The following is a 19264-nucleotide window of genomic DNA, read 5'->3' on the forward strand; positions in this document are numbered from 1 at the left end:
GGTGGCTCTTGCGGTTTTATTCCTTTGTGTTTATAATTACACAACTAATAACGAAATCAAGGAAGTAAAATAATGATTGACAGAAATGACTCTATGAAACAAGATTATCGATTTACATTGTTCCGATATGCCTTTATCTAAAGTATAATATCATATCTTTCATATAAGCGAATTATGTTGCTAACATGATCTAGATCTTAATAAAAATACATTGCTTGAAACCAATTATTATGTACTGCTCTCTGTATTAAAACTGTATATAATGATTTATCAATGTGTGTAACGACAACCAAAAAAGATATATCAATATGTGTAACGACAACCAAAAATGATATATCATATTGAATATATTGGAGTAATCATGTCCAACAGCTATGTTTTTCTTTTCAACATTTTTTGACTTTTCATAATATATTGATCATTGTTCGTTATCTTCGCCTTTCATACACAAATACAGTGTGTCAGGTTCTTTTTATACCTGTAATCGATATTTAAATGTAATTGATATACTCCATTGCCGTTTTTCTGATGTAGTTACAAGTTTAGAGAGTTATTTCCTATTCCCTGCAGATGACAAATTTTAGAAATTTAATGATAGCACTTTATTATGTCCTTCAACATTTTCCTTTCTGTCGTTTGGAAATTAAAGGGTGTGAAGTATGTCTGACAAGGAAGTACATAAAACAAATCACATCGAATCATCGCTATAACGTCGGATGAGTTAACATTCGTAAGACATCACTGATTTATGAGGAAATATCCAGATGATGACAGTTAATCTTCTACTTAAATTAATTCATGGATTTAATTTAGTGATGTCCATCACTTCACAGAGTAACTAGACAGGCTATTTATATCTAAACCTTACCTGTGAGAATACGATATCATTCATTCATATAAAACAATCAATTATTTGTAAATAAGATATGATTATGATTGTCACAATTTGTTACAGCGATTTATTACTCAGAGGAATTACGTTAGTCTGATATGATACCGTAAAGTAATCTTATTCGTGGTTACTTCCTTTAGTGATTCACCTGTTTTAAACTGGTTCGCAGTGAGAAATGTTCGCGATCTAGCCTTTGTCGAGCCTATGAGAAACATTCAAGGACTGCTTCGGGACGAGAAATATTCGTGACCATGAGGTTCTCGAGAATTTCACGATATTTTCTCGCACGCAAATAAAAGCTGTTTACAGTATTTATTTTAGTCTTATATGCATTGTAACTCTTAAGTAACTTGTATGTGCAGTTTCGGAAGAGCAAAACAAGTGACAAAAAGAGTTACATTCAGTTTACCTGGCTATACACTGACAAAACTAATCAGTCCATTGATAATTTGTTACTATATTTCTTTATTTTGAAAATAGCATATCATAAATTCTGTTAATCATATATATCTATGTAAAACGATATAAATTATATTCAAATACAAGCACATAATTTTTATTAGTAATGTAGGTCAAATTTAAAAAAAAGATGGAACTCACCCGAATAGACATACTGAGATTTTCTGAAGAAGTTTGTATTGTATTTCCTATAAATATTATTCTACAAGGTCTTTAAACTCGATCAGTCAAAACTTTCCTGAAAACGTCTTAAAAGTTATGTTATTGTATGCGACATTGATACGATACTCTGGTTGGTTTAGTTTACATTTGAATTTGTAGAGGGAAATTTCCAAAATATTTTTTTCAAACATTTCTAAATTCATGTACATAAAAATTCTAAAGTTCTGAATTATATACTTAGGTACTAATTTCGTGTTTAGCAGAATGGATATTTTTGCAATAAAGCTAAACAAATTCCTTAACATGCTACGAGGCAGAAAATATTTATAAATCTCTACATGAGAAGAAATAAGGTCTTGTTGCGACCTTCAACTCAACATTCATATATATATATATATATAAAGCACTAAATAATCACAACTAGTTGTGATTATTTAGTGCTTTATATATTAATTAATTGATTTTCACATGTATCGTTTAGATCCTAGGGGTAAACGTAAGGTTGGGTGTTATAATTGTTTGTTTGTGCTTTATATATATATATATATATATATATATATATATATATATATACATGTATTCATATATATATATATATATATATATATAAATATATATATATATATGAAGAAAAATTTATTCAAATTTATTTTGATGAGAAGAAAAAATCTCTTGTTGTGGCCTTCAATTCGACATTTAGATATATCGACGACGTTTTTTCTATTAACAATAATAACTTTCATTCATATGTCGATTTGATATATCCCTGTGAGCTCGAAATAAAAGACACCACAGAGTTGTCCACTTCTGCTTCATACTCAGATATTTTATTGAAAGTAGACTTTAACGGCAAACTGACAACTCAACTGTATGACAAACGGGATGATTTCAGCTTGTTCATCGTCAACTTCCCATATTTATGTAGCAATATTCCATTATCACCTGCATATGGTGTTTATATCTCTCAACTGATTCGATATGCAAGAGCTTGTTCTGCGTATAGTCAGTTTTTAAATCGTGGCAAGCTACTGACAAATAAGTCGATGCAATCTAATTAAAATGAGACTTCTTAAATCCGCGCCGTATACTTTGCGTAAGAAGATCTGACATAACCCAATTAGGGGTCATGTTCATGTGAACTTTATGTTAGCCAATCAGAGCGTCGCCTATGAAGTCGTCGGTGTTCTCAATTCAAGGAAAAGGGCTGCGATTGTTTGGTTTGGAAAAAAACATCACAGCTAGAGGTGACGTCACAATGCACCGTTTACGTCGACTGGCGTTATATTCCTCGCGTTAATTAAGTAAACAATCTTGAAACCTATTCAAATCATACCCATCGTATTCATACCTAAATCGCAATTCACAATTAATTTAGTTTGGGTGTATTTTATATCGTGCGTTTTGTTGTTGGTATGAACGGAATAAATTCGGCATTATTGCAAAAGTTTAGAATTCCTTATGCGAGAACAACAATTCTATACTGTGCAATAAACTTCATGGGAAAGTGATTACTGCAACTTGTTTACGTATTGCCAGGAACCGCCTGAATAGCCTTCATTGTCTGTACGGCGCAATCTGACAGGTTGATAATTCTCATGAATATTCCAAGGAAATGTCTTGTGGACATGACCCCCAATGGGGTTATGTCAGATCCTATTATAGCTATTGTGAGCGTATCCTAGGATCTGATTTTAATTACATTGCAAGTTGATGGTACAGGGGTTTCAACAATCTCGATTGAAGTCAGCATTTCGCAAATTCTATGGTCGTTATAACGATCTAGTTCGTCAATACAACCTATCATTGGGTCATATGAACTCGAAATAAAAGACACCACAGAGTTATCCAAGTGTGTTTGTTACTTAGATATGTAATTGAAAATAGCTGATAACGGCAAACTAACAACTCAACTTTATGAAAAGCGGGATGACTTCAGCTTCTCCATCGTCAGCTTCCCATATTTATGTAGAGATATTCCATTATCACCTGCATATGGTGTCTATGTCTTTCAATTGATTCAATAAGCAATCGCCTATTCTGCGTATGATCAAATTTGAATAGAGGCAGGTTACTGAGAAATAAATTGATGTTAAAGGGGTTTCAAAAGTGTCGATTAAAGTAAGCAGTTCGGAAATTCTACGTTCGTTATAACGAATCTAATTTACCAGTACAACTTGTCATTAGGTCTGACGGATTTCATCCCTATTGTTTGAATAATGGCTGGCATGTTCAATACCAATTGTTAGGCCAATTCTTACACACTAATTTTGAAAATGGATATTGCTCCCTTTATCTGATGAAGATATAGGGTTCACGGTCGGCGTGATTGGTCAACAGGACAATGTTACTTCTCCTCGATATTTGACCCCATATCTGGTATTTCAAGGAACTCGTGTTTGCCCTACTTATGATTTTGTATTCTTTATAAGGGTTATGAGATTAATCACTATTCGTTATCATCACCTTTTGATAATGCATATAATATAATATAATATATATATATATGTAAAACTTATACGGTACCAATTTTGATGCACCAGATGCGCATTTCGACAAATAATGTCTCTTCATATATATATATATATATATATATATATATATATATACACACAGAAAACTGTAAGTTGCGGTTCTTGGTTTTATGTCACGGGTATATCCTGGTCACAATCTTTTCATACCAAAGGACCTTGAAATTCTACTGTAGCTCACATAAATTGTCTATATTTGTGATTGATGCAGTTGTAAAATTAAGTCACATAATGACATATGAGATATACTGCTAAACACCTGCAATTTCAATAAGATTTATGCTAACCTGAATTTAGTTTGGTATTTTTGAACAATTGAAGATAATTAACAGTTATAAATATCATAAATCTTATAAAGAATACAAAATTAAGAGAGGGGCAAACACGGACCCATTGATATACCAAATTGGCACCAGGTGCCCAAAAGGAGTAAGAACCCCTTCTAACCATTAACAACCAACATGAGCCCTATATTTTGATTAAGTGACAAGAGGTAATCGTTAGTACAAACAAGTATGTAACAAACAGCCTAAAAATTAATATGAAACACGCCAGACACATTTTACAAAACACATCCAAATATTAATCATAATACATCATGTGTTGTACATGTAGGTATATTTGACTTTTAAACCGCAATTTCTAATGAATAATGCAGATGAAATAAAAGCAAGATAGTAACGAAACATACAGTACCGCTTTACGTAACTAGGTTAGGGGCTTCCATAGTAAAATGCACAATAATCATGGGGTGAAAATGCACATCAAATTCACAGGTATCATTACACTTGTTACGGTTAAACACCGAAACGATACTACCCATAGATTGACTGTGACTGAGCTACCGTAAATTCCCCTCATGGTAATTTCCCGTGACGTCAGTAAAATATCACGTAACACTTTATTTTTGGTAAACAACAAGAGGCCGTACTTGTGAACAAAAGTTCAAGTTCATGCGTGTAACAAGCTGAATTTTTATTGACATACTCAGAAAAAAAAAAAATCCTTAATATGAAAAGTGTTGGGATCAAATGCATACTCAAACTAAATATGCTATGATTTTATCAACAGTCATCAGCGAATTATCGGGGTTGTCCACATTCTTATACATATCATACCGTTAATATAAAAGACAGAATTTGCTCCCCGCACTTTACAAATGCATACATCTAGATTATATATCAGAAAAATTCATATTGTTTTTTTTATAGCAGATGAACCTGAACTTTGCTACTGTTTCTGTATTATGAGATTATTTCTGTGTATGAGGCAATTTTTAAACGCATCAGTCATTCAGATTAGGGTCGATTTCAAGGTCACGATATACATGTAATATGAATATCACCTTCGTGCATACTATATATTAAAAATGGAGAATGATTTGATATAAATGAATAATATATATTATCATTTGACAAGATATGTTTTCACGTATACAGCTTATCACTTGATAACAGTAGTAAATAACGACAAAATATTATGACACTTTCCCCGCGATGCAACTATCAGAACATGTACGCTGTGACGTACTTTTTCATTGTGACGTCATATGGTGCGAAGTGCACAGAGGTACATTTATAACAGCACTGTGATTTTTCTCGGATAACTTTAATTGAGCTGCGTAAGAAAAGTACAATTGTTGTGCATGTGAGTATTGTTTATATCAATATTGATGATATCTATAATGTGTTACAAAAATTAAAATAGCAAAGAAATGAAACGTATTTGTATTTGTTTTTCAAGTAGATTAATCGTAACTGTACAATGAAATCAAAGACAACAAACAGTGATCAACCTCAGAACTCCTGTAAGCAATACAAAATATAGAGTTGGGCAATATCAGAGGTGGGATCAGGTGCCTAGAAGGATCATACCCGCTGTGAGTCCTATATCTCGCTTTCTTGTATCTATAACAGAGTGGTATGTATTTCACTTTATTTTTTGTATTGAAACTATTGTGATGTTGACATAAAATATGTCGTCATACAAAGACTTCATAATTTTGTTGTGCTCTAAATAAAGAAATATTTACATGTTACATCTTGAAGTGCGCCCCTGTGTGATAAGATACAGTGTAACTTCTCTCGGACCAAAACAAAACCCCGGCTGGTTTAGAAGGATGGCCGGTTTGCCGAGAACTTGAATTTAGAGACATTTTATCTTAATTTTCATAAAATAGTTTTTCTTCATACCACGAATCATATAAGACTATGACTTCCCTCTTGGAAATAAAACAAAATAAATTACTGTATGTTTATTTCAAACCCAAGCCGTATGATTGCTTCAATTAATACACGACGTAGGTACTATTTGCTTTGATATGGTGATCTAGTAAATTATCGGTGGAGATCAAATTAATCCACTTGTACCAGAGATATTCTCCCTGGAATCATGTAATTTTAAATTGAAATTTATTACACAATACATCATTGACAATCCTCTTACCTATAAAAACTCTGTTTATGTCCATCACTTATGTCTTTAACAAATTTGTATTGGCGTTTGTGAAATATAAATTTTTACCATGAACATTTCTTAGGAATTTTAAGCCAATGGAAACCAAGAAAATTAATCTTTCGTTTGATAATTATGATTAACAGTAATGGGTTTGTTCTTAATTCATTTGGACCATACGATAGTGTGGTGCAACAACATGTAGTTTGATATTGAGGGCAATGTCTGTTAAAATTTGTGTAGACTTTGGAAGAGTCACTTGGACTTATCAGATGTCACAAACACCATTAGCATCACAGGTGCACCATAGAAACAATAGAGGCCTATCGTATTTTTCACAGCTCCAGTGGATGATTTCCCACCTGCCAGTTAATCATTCATCCCATCTGGCCAATCTTCCTTTCTGACAAAAAATTTCTTGTCTTAAAACGTGACCGGTATTTTGAGGGGAAAATTACAAATGTTTGTTAACAGATATTCTATAAAAAGTGACCGATGTCCGCTTTACAGGGATGATATTTATAGGTTATAGACTTTGTATGGGAAAATATGACGACCGAGTTTTTTGGCGCGTAGACGGACCGAGCTTGCGAGGTCCGTTCGCGACCAAAAAACGAGGTCGTCATATTTCCCATACAAAGTCTATAACCTTTTTATTATATACTTTCAATTTCATTTAGAAACTAACAATAATTTTATTTTTAACAATAACTTTATCGGTTTAACTGAGTAAAAGATGAAAAACACGAAAAATTTGAAAATTAACGGCGTAGAAATTTGATTGTGACGTAATGTTTGCGGGCCGGAATGTTTCCGGGCATATATCGTGTGATATATGCCCGCAAAATTTTAAAGAAAAAAGAAGAGATGAAATTGAAAGTATATAATAATAAGATTTCTACCGGGTCTTTAAAAATCGGCCGATATTCAGGATGGACCAGTTTTCTGAGGGACCGGTTTGGAGAGAGTTCACCGTATATTTGACTTGTTTTTATATAGAGGTGAGATAAATTTGATTTTCACAACAAACTTTACGAAACATAAAACGCTGTTTATCTATTTCCAGAGAGTGGTAGTTCATGAGATTCCATTTATCTTCAATATCAACGATTATTTCCATACAGCCCTTCAAGTAATTAATTGCAAAATCGAAATTCTGTCATAGATTTACTGTATAGACTTGTTTCTGGAATTTTTCATATTATAACATTTGTGAGATAAGATACACATTGACATAAATTAGAGTGGAGACATCAAATTTTAGGAGTAGAGGAAAACTAATTTTTCAGTTTTCCCCTTCAGAATATATTAGTTTTAGGACATTCAAAATAACCTCAAGAGGGATATCAAGTTCAAAATACTAGTACCTGTTCTCTGTTACATTTGTCAACTACGATTTTCATCGATAGTTTTGAAAATGCTTTGGTCCTCCAGTTCAGTTCTTTTGGTGGCAAAAGTCAGTATCTTTAGTTTTTTAAATGAGGAAATAGGGTGATAGTTCACTGCACTTTTGATTACACTGAAAATATAGTTGGATATGATTCTAGATTCTCAGACCCAATTTTAGTGTTACATGTTAGAATTGTATCAAAATAGTATGAATTTATGAGTCACAGGTATCATAACTTAAGAAAAGGCGTGTTCAAATTTTGCATTTCATCTAAGTTGTGTAAATATTGCCAAGAATCCATCGTCAGTAAAAATGGAATTATTTTACAGCTTTTCACTATTGCGTAATCGGTAGATCAAATCATTTCGCCAGATGACGTGTATAGACGTTAGTTGCCTTGACTAGACCTCAGGTATGGCGGTACTTGTACTGATAGCGATATTATCCCCCGTGTTCCTCATCGATAGATCAATAGTAGTTAGCATTCTTGTCAAATTAGTATGGAAACTCAGGCATGATCATGAACTTTCAAATACCTGTTTTCCTTCACTTCACACAAGAAGAGTTAAAATATCGCATATTGTGTATGTGAATATACCTTAAATAATCGTGGTGTTCTTTATAACCAAACAGAATGAAGATAACCCGATGTTACAAATATATAAAATTTATTCATGTAAACAAATGACATTAGTAACAGACAATTATGGGGTCCCTCCAACCAATTTAATATACCTGAAATGAAAATATATATTATTAATGTACATTTACTTGTCAATATTCAAACACATAGTGAATATTATGCACATTAATAGAGATATATTGTACTTTTGAAACATTACGTGCAGACTTACTTTTCTAAGTCTCCTGCTGCCAAAACTGCGTCTAGAACCACCGAAGATGATTCCGTCATTAAAACCATTGAATCCACCAGCAGAGGCAGCCGAAGCAGCGGCGGCATTTCCGATTCCTGCAGCAGCGGCACTAGCGGCAGCAGATCCACCTCCAAGGTTCAATCCAGAGTAGGGGAAAGAGAATCGGTTGTTATAGTTGAACCCAGGGAAATTGTACTGCTGTCCGGGGTAAGTGTAGTATTGTCCTGGGAAAGTGTAGTATTGTCCGGGGTAGGTGTAGTATTGTCCTGGGAAAGTGTAATACTGTGAGGGGAAATGATTGTAGTATTGACCTGGGTACCAATAATTGTTAGGGTCAACGTTCCATCCTAATCCACCAGCAGCGGCAGCGGAAGCACCAGCGTTTCCGCCAGCAGCGGCAGCGGATGCAGCAGCAGCATTCTGACCAGCAGCGGCAGCAGAAGCAGCGGCGGCGTTTCCTGCAGCAGCGGCGCTGGCGGCAGCTGATCCACCTCCAAGACCGAACAATCCTGTGTTAAGACCTCCAGTGCTAACGACACCAGTGCTAACTCCATTGCCACCCGTACTGACTAGTCCTTGATATCCCCCATAGGGACCCTGTGATTGAACACCGTAAGCACACCCCCATTGTCCACATCCCCCGTAGTAGTCAGATTTGGGGTAGTCTAAGGAGTCCGCAAATGCGCAGGCCACAATGCAGGCAACAGCAATGAATCGCAGCATTTTCTAGAAAGTAATAAAACATGAAGATGACAAAGAGTGAGCAATGTCATAAATCGTAAAACCAATACAAAATAGAGAGTTGGGAAAATACGGACACCTGGATAGCAATTAATCCCAGCATTTAGTAGAAAGTAATATTATGTTTTATTAACCACATGAACTTTAGATAAAGTTTGGTGTACATGTAGTTGCTAGTCTCCTTGCAAGTTTTATGTATCTAATGTAGGCATTTAAAAAAGTTGTTTAGCGCTGTATTCATTTTAAAAGTAGAATAGCGTTGATGAGCTAAAATCGCAGTTCTTGTATTTCACAAATAATTGGATGAAGTTAAGACATATACAGAGAAATGACATACGTACTTACCTGGAATTTTGTGTCAGTCTTGTGAGTTCAACAGCTCTGGTGTGGTACTGAACTGTTTAATTTGGTCTGTGTTTTTATACTGTTAGGAACAATGACGTCACACTAAATGGTGGCTCGTGCGGTTTTAATTCTATTGTGTTGATAATTACACAATTAATAACGAAATCAAGGAAGTAAAATAATGATTGACAGAAATGATTCTATGAAACAAGATCCTCGATTTACATTGATCCGAGATGCCCTTATCTAAAGTATAAAATCATATCTTTCATCTAAGCGAATTATATTGCTAACATGATCTAGCTCTTAATAAAAATACAATGTTTGAAACCAATTATTTCGTACTGCTCTCTGTATTAGAACTGTATATAATGATATATCAATGTGTGTAACGACAACCAAAAATGATATATCAATATGTGTAACGACAACCAAAAATGATATATCATATTTAATATATTGGAGTAATCATGTCCAACAGCTATGTGTTTCTTTTCAACAGTTTTTCCTTTTCATGATATACACAAATACAGTGTGTCAGGTTGTTTCTTCTTCTTTTTTTTATACCAGTAATCGATATTCAAATGTAATTGATATTCCCCATTGCCGGTTTTCTGTTGCCTGCAGATGACAAATTTTAGACCTTTAATCATAGCACTTTATTATTTCCTTCAACATTTTCCTTTCCGTCGTTTAGAAATTGAAGGGTGTAAAATATGCTTGACAAGGAAGGTCAGAAAACAAATCACATCGAATCATCGCTATAACTTTGGATGAGTTAACATTCTTAAGACATTGCTGATTCACGAGGAAATTAGCATCTCCAGATGGTGACAGTTAAGGTTCTACTTAAATGAATTCATGGATTTAATTTAGCGCTAACCATCACTTCACAGAGTAACTAGACAGGCTATTTATATCTAGACCTTGCCTGTAAGAATACGATATCAATTATTTCATACAAAAGAATTAATTATATGTAAATAAGATATAATTATGATTGTCGCATTTTGCTACAGCGATGTATTACTCAGGATAATTACGTTTTTGTGATATAATACTGTAAACCAAATTTAATTCGCGGCTACTTTCTTTTGCGATCTACCTGTGCTAAACTGCTTCGCGGCAAGTAATATTCGCGATTTTGACTTTTCCGAGCCTACGCGAGACATTCAAGGACTGGTTCGCGACGAAAAATATTCGTGACTATGAGGTTCTCGGAAATCTCGCGGAATTTCCTCGAATGCGATTAAAAGTTGGATTGCAGTATTTATCTTAGGGTTATATGCACTGTATATTTAAGGTATCTTGTATGTGCAGTTTCGAAAGAGCAAAACAAGTCACAAAAAGGGTTATATTTAGTTTACCTTGCCATAAACTGACGAAATTAATTAGGCCGTAGATAATTTGTTACTATATTTCATTAATTTGAAAATAGCATATTATAGATTTTGTTAATCATAGATATCTACGTAAAACGATATAAATTATATTCTACTGGAAAGTACATAATTTTTATTAGTGGTTTATAAAAGTAATGTAGGTCAAAATAAAAAAAAAAGATGGAACTCACCTGAATAAACATACAAAGATTTTCTGAAGAAGTTTGTCTTGTATTTCCTATAAATACTGTTCTACAAGGTCACTAAACTCGATCAGTCAAAACTTTCCTGAAAAAGTCTTAAAAGTTATTTTATTGTCCACGACATTGATACAGTACTCTGGTTGGTTTTGTTTACATTTGAATTTGCAAAGGAAAATTTTCAAAACATTCTTTTAAAAAAATTCTAAATTCATGTACATAAAGATTGTAAAGTACTGAATTACATACTTAGGTACTAATGTCGTGTTAAGCAGAATGAACCTTTTTGTAAAAAAAATCTAAACAAATTCCTTCACATGCTACGAGGCAGAAATTATCTATAAACCTCTACATGAGAAGAAATAAGGTCTTGCTGTGTATGTATCGACGACGTTTTATCTATTAAAGATAATCATTTTCGTTGATATGTCGATTCGATATATCTTAATCAACTCGACATAAAAGACACCACAGAGTCATCTACTTGTGTTTGTTACTTAGATATGTTATTGAACATAGCTGATAACGGCAAACTAACAAATCAGCTTGATGAGAAGCGGGATGACATCAGCTTCTCCATCATCAGCTTTCCATATTTATGTAGCAATATTCTATTATCATTTGCATATGGTATTTATGTCTCTCAGTCGATTGAATAAACACTCGCTTGTTCTACGTATGATCAATTTTAAATAGAGCCAGGTTACTGAGAAATAAGTTGATGTTAAAGGGGTTTCAAACTTTTCGTTTAAAGTGAGCATTTCGCAAATTCTATGGTCATTATAACGAATCTAATTTACCAATACCACTTGTCATTGAGTAAAATGCTGTCTGACACGTTCAATACCACTTGTCATTGAGTAAAATGCTGTCTGACATGTTCAATACCACTTGTCATTGAGTAAAATGCTGTCTGACACGTTCAATACCACTTGTCATTGAGTAAATTGCTGTCTGACATGTTCAATACCACTTGTCATTGAGTAAAATGCTATCTGACATGTTCAATACCAATTGTTGGACCGTTCCTTACACTCTGATTTTAAAAAAAGATATTCCTCCGTTTACCTGATCAAGATATAGGGTTCACGGAAGGTGTTATAAGTCGACAGGACCTCGATATTTGACCCCATATCCGGTATGTCCAGGGACTCGTGTTTGCCCTACTCATGATTTTGTATTCTTTATAAGGGTTATGAGTCTAATCACTATTCGTTATCGTCACATTTTGATATTGCATATCATTTCTTAATTCTTAAGAGTATATGTTTTGAAACACAGAAAAATGAAAGTCGGGGTTCTCGGTTTCGTGTCAAGGGCATATCCAGGTAACACTCTTTTCAAATGAAAAGACTTTGAAATTCTATTACAGGTCACATAAATTGTCTATATTTGTGATTGATGCAGTTGTAAAAAAAAAAGTCACAACATAATGACATATGAGATATGCTACTAAACACCTGCAATTTCAATAAGATTTATGTTAACTTGAATTTAGTCTGGTATTTTTGTTTTAGAGTTTTGAACTTTCAATGAACAATTGAAAATAATCAACAGTTATAAATATCATAAATCTTATAAAGAATACAAATTTAAGTGAGGCCCAAACACATCGATTTACCAGATTGGAACAGGTGCCCAAAAGGAGTAAGCACCCCTTTGAACCGTTAACAACCAACGTGAGCCCTATATTTTGATTAAGAAACAAGAGGTAATCGTTAGTCCAAACAAGTATGTGACAAACAGCCTAACAATTGGTATGAAACACGCAGACACATTTTACAAAACAAATCCAAATATTAATTATAATACATCATGTGATGTACATGTAGATATATCTAAGTTTCAAACCGCAATTTCTAATGAAAAATGCAGATGAAAAAAAAGCAAGATAGTAATGAAATATGCATTAAGGATATACCGTTCTAAAAAAAAAAGGTACATTTAAATTTCATTTTCGTATTCACCATCTATTGTGCATACGAGAAAGCAATCCTTCAAATAGAATGAATTATTCATGAGCATTGTTTATATCAATATTGATGATATCTATACTGTATTACAAAAATGATAATAACAAAGAAATGGAACATATTCGTAAATTTGTATTTCAAGTAGATTAATTTTAACTGTAAAATGAAATTGAAGACAAAAAACAGTGATCAATCTCACAACTCCTGTAAGCAATACAAAATAGAGAGTTAGTCAATCACGGACCCCTGTATATATCAGAGGTGGGATCAGGTGTCTAGGTGGAGTTGGCATCCTCTTGCCACCGATCATACCCGCTGTGAGTCCTATATCTTGCTTTCTTGTATCTATAACAGAGTGGTATGTAGCTCACTTTACTTTTTGTATAGAAACTATTGTGATGTTAACATAAAATATGTCGTCATAGAAAGACTTCATAATTTTGTTGTGCTCTAAATAAAGAAATATTTACATGTTATATCTTGAAGTGCGCCCCTGTGTGATAAGATACATTGTAACTTCTCTCGGACCAAACCAAAAACCCGGCTGGTTTAGAGGGATGGCCGTTTTGCCGAGAACTTCCATTTAGAGACATTTTATTTCAATTTTCATTAGATATTTCTTCTTCATACCACGAACCATATATGTATAGTATAGTGTTCAAAGACGATGATTTCACTCTTGGAAATAAAACAAAATAACTGACTGTATGTTTATTTTCAACCCAAGCAGTATGATTGCTGCAATTAATACACTAAATAGGTAGTAAAAACAATGTTTATGTCCATCACTTATCTCTTTAACAAATTTGAGTTGGCGTTTGTGAAAAGTACAGTAGTAAATATCAATTTGTACTTTGAATTCTTCTCAGGAATTTTAAGCCAATGGAAATCAAGAAAATTAATGTATCGTTTGATAATTATGATTACCAGTATTAGGTTTGTTCTTAATTCACTTGGACCATACGATAGTGTGGTGGAACAATATGGAGTTTTATACTGAGGTCAATATCTTTGGGTAGACTTTGAAAGTGTCACTTGGACTTGTCAGATGTCACTAACACCATTGACATCACAGGTGAAATATAGAAATGATAGAGGCCTTTCGTATTTTTCAAAGATCCGGTGGATGATGTCTCTCCTGGCCAATTGATTATTCCTCCCACCTGGCCGATCTTCATCACCCTTCTGACCAACATTTTCTTGTCTTAAAAAGGTGACCGGTATTTTGAGGGAAAATTACAAATTGTTATTAACAGATATTCTATGAAAGGTGAAGATAACGAACGGTGATCAATCTCATAACTCCTGCAAGCAATACAAAATAGATAGTTGGGCAAACACGGACCCTTGGACACGCCAGAGGTGGTATCAGGTACCTAGGAGGAACAAGCATCCCCTGTCGACAGGTCACACCCGCCGTGGGCCCTATATCCTGATCAGGTAAACGGACTTATCCGCAGTCAAAATCAGTGTGCCAAGAACGACTTAACAATCGGTATGAAATACGTCAGACAACATTTGACCCGATGATAGGTGGTATTGACGAACTAGATTGTTATAACAACCATAGAATTTGCGACATGTTGACTTCAATCGAGACTGTTGAAACCCCTGTACCATCAACTTGCTTGCCAGTGGCTTATCTCGATTTAAACACTGACTATCCGCAGAACAAGCTCTTGCATATCGAATCAGTTGAGATATATAATCACCATATGCAGGTGATTAAGGAATATTGTTACATAAATATGGGAAGTTGATGATGGAGAAGCTGAAATAATTTTTTTGTCATAGAGTTGAGTTGTCAGTTTGCCGTTAATGTCTACTTTCAATAAAATATCTAAGTATGAAGTAGAAGTGGACGACTCTTTGGTGTCTTTTATTTCGAGGTCACAGGGATATATCTAATCGACATATGAAAGAAAGTTATTATTGTTAATAGACAAAACGTCATCGATATATCTATAAAAAGTGACGGATTCCCGGTTTTCAGTGGTGACCGGTTTTGTGAGAATTTCTTTGAAAAGCAATATTAACATTTCTCCCGGGTCTTTAAAAATCGGCCGATATTCAGGATGGACCGGTTTTCTGAGGGGCCGGTTTTGAGAGATTTCACCGTATATTTGACTTGTTTTTATATAAAGGAGAGGTAAATTTGATTTTCACAACAAACTTTACGAAACATAAAACGCCGTTTATTTATTCCCAGAAAGTGGTAGCTCATGCTATTCCATTTATCATCAATATCAACGATTATTACCATACAGCCCTTCTAGTGATTAATTCTGTCATAGTTTTACTATATAGAATTTTTTGTTGAATATTTCATAGCATAATGTTTGTGTTATAAGATACCGATTGATAAAAAACAGAGTAAGTATATCAAATCATAGGAGAAAAAGACAATATGTTTTCAGTTTTTTCCTTCAGGAAAGATTTGTTTTAGGACATTCAAAATGTCCTCAGGAGGGGTATCAAGTTCAAAATATACGTCCTCTGTTACTTTTGTTTACTACGAGTTTTATCGATAGTTTTGTAAATCCTCTGTTTCTCTTGTTTAGTTCTTTTGGAGGTAAAAGTCAGCATTTTTATTTTTTTATTAGGGATCAGAGTGATATTTCACTGTACTTTTGATTTCACTGAAAATATAAATTCATTTGATTCTAGACTCTTAGACTCAATTGTAGTGTTTTAAAAATGTTACAACTGTATAAAACAGCATGAATTTATTAGTCACATTTTTCATAACTGAAGAAAAGACATGCAGACATTCTGTATATCATGTAATTTGTGTAAATAATACCAAGAAATCAAACAGAACTTTAAAACTTTTCCCTGCTGCGTATTCAGTAGATCACATCGTTTCGCCAGATGACGTGTATAGACGTTAGTTGCCTTGACTAGACCTCGGGTATGTCGGTACTTGTACTAATAGCAATATGATACCTCGTGTTCCTCATCGATAGATCAATAGTAGTTAGCATTCTTGTCAAATTAGTATGGAAACTCAGGCATGATCATGAACTTTCAAATACCTGTTTTCCTTCACTTCACACAAGAAGAGTTAAAATATCGTATATTGTGTATGTGAATATACCTTAAATAATTGTAGTATTCTTGATAACCAAACAGAATGAAGATAACACGATGTTACAAATATATAAAATTTATTCATGTAAACAAATGACATTAGTAACAGACAATTATGGGGTCCCTCCAACCAATTTAGTATACCTGAAATGAAAATATATATTATTAATGTACATTTACTTGTGTACATTCCAACACATAATGGTTTTATGCACATTAATAGACATGTATTGCACTTTTGAAATCTTAGTAGCGGACTTACTTTTCTAAGTCTCCTGCTTCCAAAACTGCGTCTAGATCCACCGAAGATGATCCCGTCATTAAAACCATTGAATCCACCAGCAGAGGCAGCAGAAGCAGCGGCGGCATTTCCGATTCCTGCAGCAGCGGCGCTAGCGGCAGCAGATCCACCTCCAAGGTTCAATCCAGAGTAGGGGAAAGAGAATCGGCTGTTATAGTTGAACCCTGGGAAATTGTACTGCTGTCCGGGGTAGGTGTAGTATTGTCCGGGGTAAGTGTAGTATTGTGCGGGGAAATGATTGTAGTATTGTCCTGGGTACCAATAGTTGTTAGGGGCAACGTTCCATCCTAAACCACCAGCAGCGGCAGCGGATGCAGCGGCGTTTCCACCAGCAGCAGCAGCGGAAGCAGCAGCAGCATTCTGACCAGCAGCGGCAGCAGAAGCAGCGGCGGCAGCGTTTCCTGCAGCAGCGGCGCTGGCGGCAGCTGATCCACCTCCAAGACCGAACAATCCTGTGTTAAGTCCTCCAGTTCTAACGACACCAGTGCTAACTCCATTGCCACCCGTACTGACTAGTCCTTGATATCCCCCATAGGGACCCTGTGATTGAACACCGTAACCACACCCCCATTGTCCACATCCCCCGTAGTAGTCAGATTTGGGGTAGTCTAAGGAGTCTGCAGATGCGCAGGCCACAATGCAGGCAACAGCAATGCATCGCAGCATTTTCTAAAATATAAATTGATCTTTTTATTGCTAAACGAACTTTAGATGATATATAGTATATATGAAGATGTTGATGAAAGTGATATCTATGTATGGTAGGCATCTCAAATATCCTATCAGTACTGTTCATTTTAGAGGTAAAATGATAATGAATGACAGGGAAGAAAACTTTGTGAAATAATGAAAAAGAAGTTAAGACATACACAGAGAAATGAGAAAGTGCTTACCTGGATTTTGTATCAGTCTTGTGAGTTCAACAGTTCTTGTGTCGTACTGAACTGTTTAATTTAGTCTCTGTTTTTATAGTGTTAGAAACAAAGACGTCACACTAAATGGTGGTCTTTGCGGTTAATTTCCATTGTGGTTATAATTATACAGTTAATATAGAAGTGAAGGAAATAAAGAAATGATTGACTGAAATGACATTTGGAGTAACGATCCTCGATTTACAATTTTCTGAGATGTGTTTATCGAGAATAAACTATAGTCGTCATAAAAATGAATGAAATTTTTTAGATGATCACTCTGTCAATTGAAATATATTGCCAGTAATGAATTGATACATTATACTATCACCTATAAGAAGGCATCAAAATTGATACTTTTAATTATTCATGTTTATGATGTTTTGCTTTTATACTTTTTATACTTTTCATATCCTACACAAATACAATGTATGTGAGTAAACAATTGATCTCCTTTTCATGTATATTAATATTCCTCATAGTCGTTTTTGATAGCTGTATAATGATTATTCTCTTCAAATCCTCTTCAAATCCTCTTCAAATACTCTATGAATGGATAGGGTAGCAATGTTTTCATTGAATTGTAGAAATAAACTGTCATCATCTTGTGATGCTAACTTCCTCATAAATCAGTAATGTCCTAATAATATTTTTTAATCCAATGTTATGGTGCTGATTCGTCATCATTTTCTGGACTTCCTTGTCAAGGATATTTTCCTCCCTCCAATATATAAACACAACAGGGTAAACTTTGACCAAATGAATAATATTTGAAATCAATGAGTATTGCAAAATAGTTTTATCTAAAAAAAAAAAAAAAAAAATATCCCTGTGAGCTCGAAATAAAGGACACCACAGAGTTGTCCACTTCTGCTTCATACTCAGATATTTTATTGAAAGTAGACATTAACGGCAAACTGACAACTCATCTGTATGACAAACGGGATGATTTCAGCTTCTCCATCGTCAACTTTCCACATTTATGTAGCAATATTCCATTATCACCTGCATATGGTGTTTATATATCTCAACTGATTCGATATGCAAAAGCTTGTTCTGGATATAGTCAGTTTTTAAATTGAGGTAAGCTACTGACAAGCAAGTTGATGGTACAGGGATTTCAACAGTCTCGATTGAAGTCAACATTTCGCAAATTCTATGGTCGTTATAACGATCTAGTTCGTCAATACAACCTCGCATTGGGTCAAATGCTGTCTGACGTGTTTCATACCGATTGTTAAGCCGTTCTTCGCACACTGATTTGACTGCGGATAACTCCGTTTACCTGATCAGGATATGGGACTCACGGCGGGTGTGACCGGTCAACAGGGGAGCTTACTCCTCCTAGGCACCTAATCCCACCTCTGGTGTGTCCAGGGGTCCGTGTTTGCCCAACTATCTATTTGTATTGCTTGTAGGAGTTATGAGATTGATCACTGTTCGTTATCTTCACCTTGCATCTTTATTGCAAAGAAATAGATTCACATCAATATTTCTTTATCTGTTCATGTCACCCTTCTCATACTAAACGTAACATTCCATACAACATGGCTAGACGGAT

At 34.5% G+C, this 19264-nt stretch overlaps 1 protein-coding gene across 1 annotated transcript; it reads right to left on the bottom strand.

Moving 5' to 3' along the window:
• Positions 1 to 8536: 8536 nt before the first annotated feature.
• LOC125650214 (spidroin-1-like) lies at positions 8537 to 17733 on the bottom strand. The gene is made up of 4 exons (XM_048878291.2): positions 17686 to 17733; positions 16754 to 17461; positions 8740 to 9486; positions 8537 to 8620 (listed from the first exon to the last, which is right to left on the bottom strand). The coding sequence occupies exons 2-4, from the start codon at positions 17456 to 17458 to the stop codon at positions 8612 to 8614; spliced, it is 1461 nt and encodes a 486-aa protein (XP_048734248.2). The 5' UTR covers positions 17459 to 17461; positions 17686 to 17733; the 3' UTR covers positions 8537 to 8611.
• Between the last annotated feature and the right edge of the window lie 1531 nt (positions 17734 to 19264).

The sequence above is a fragment of the Ostrea edulis genome, chromosome 5, assembly GCF_947568905.1.
Source record: "Ostrea edulis chromosome 5, xbOstEdul1.1, whole genome shotgun sequence".
NCBI lineage: Eukaryota > Metazoa > Mollusca > Bivalvia > Ostreida > Ostreidae > Ostrea > Ostrea edulis.

Bases quoted from the DNA above. Each gene is read 5' to 3' on its own strand.
- LOC125650214 (XM_048878291.2), bottom strand. From the start codon at position 17,458: ATGCTGCGATGCATTGCTGTTGCCTGCATTGTGGCCTGCGCATCTGCA. The intron at 9,487-16,753 runs GTAAGTCCGCTA...ATTACTTTCTAG, and splicing joins GAAGCAGGAGACTTAGAAAA to AAAATGCTGCGATTCATTGC.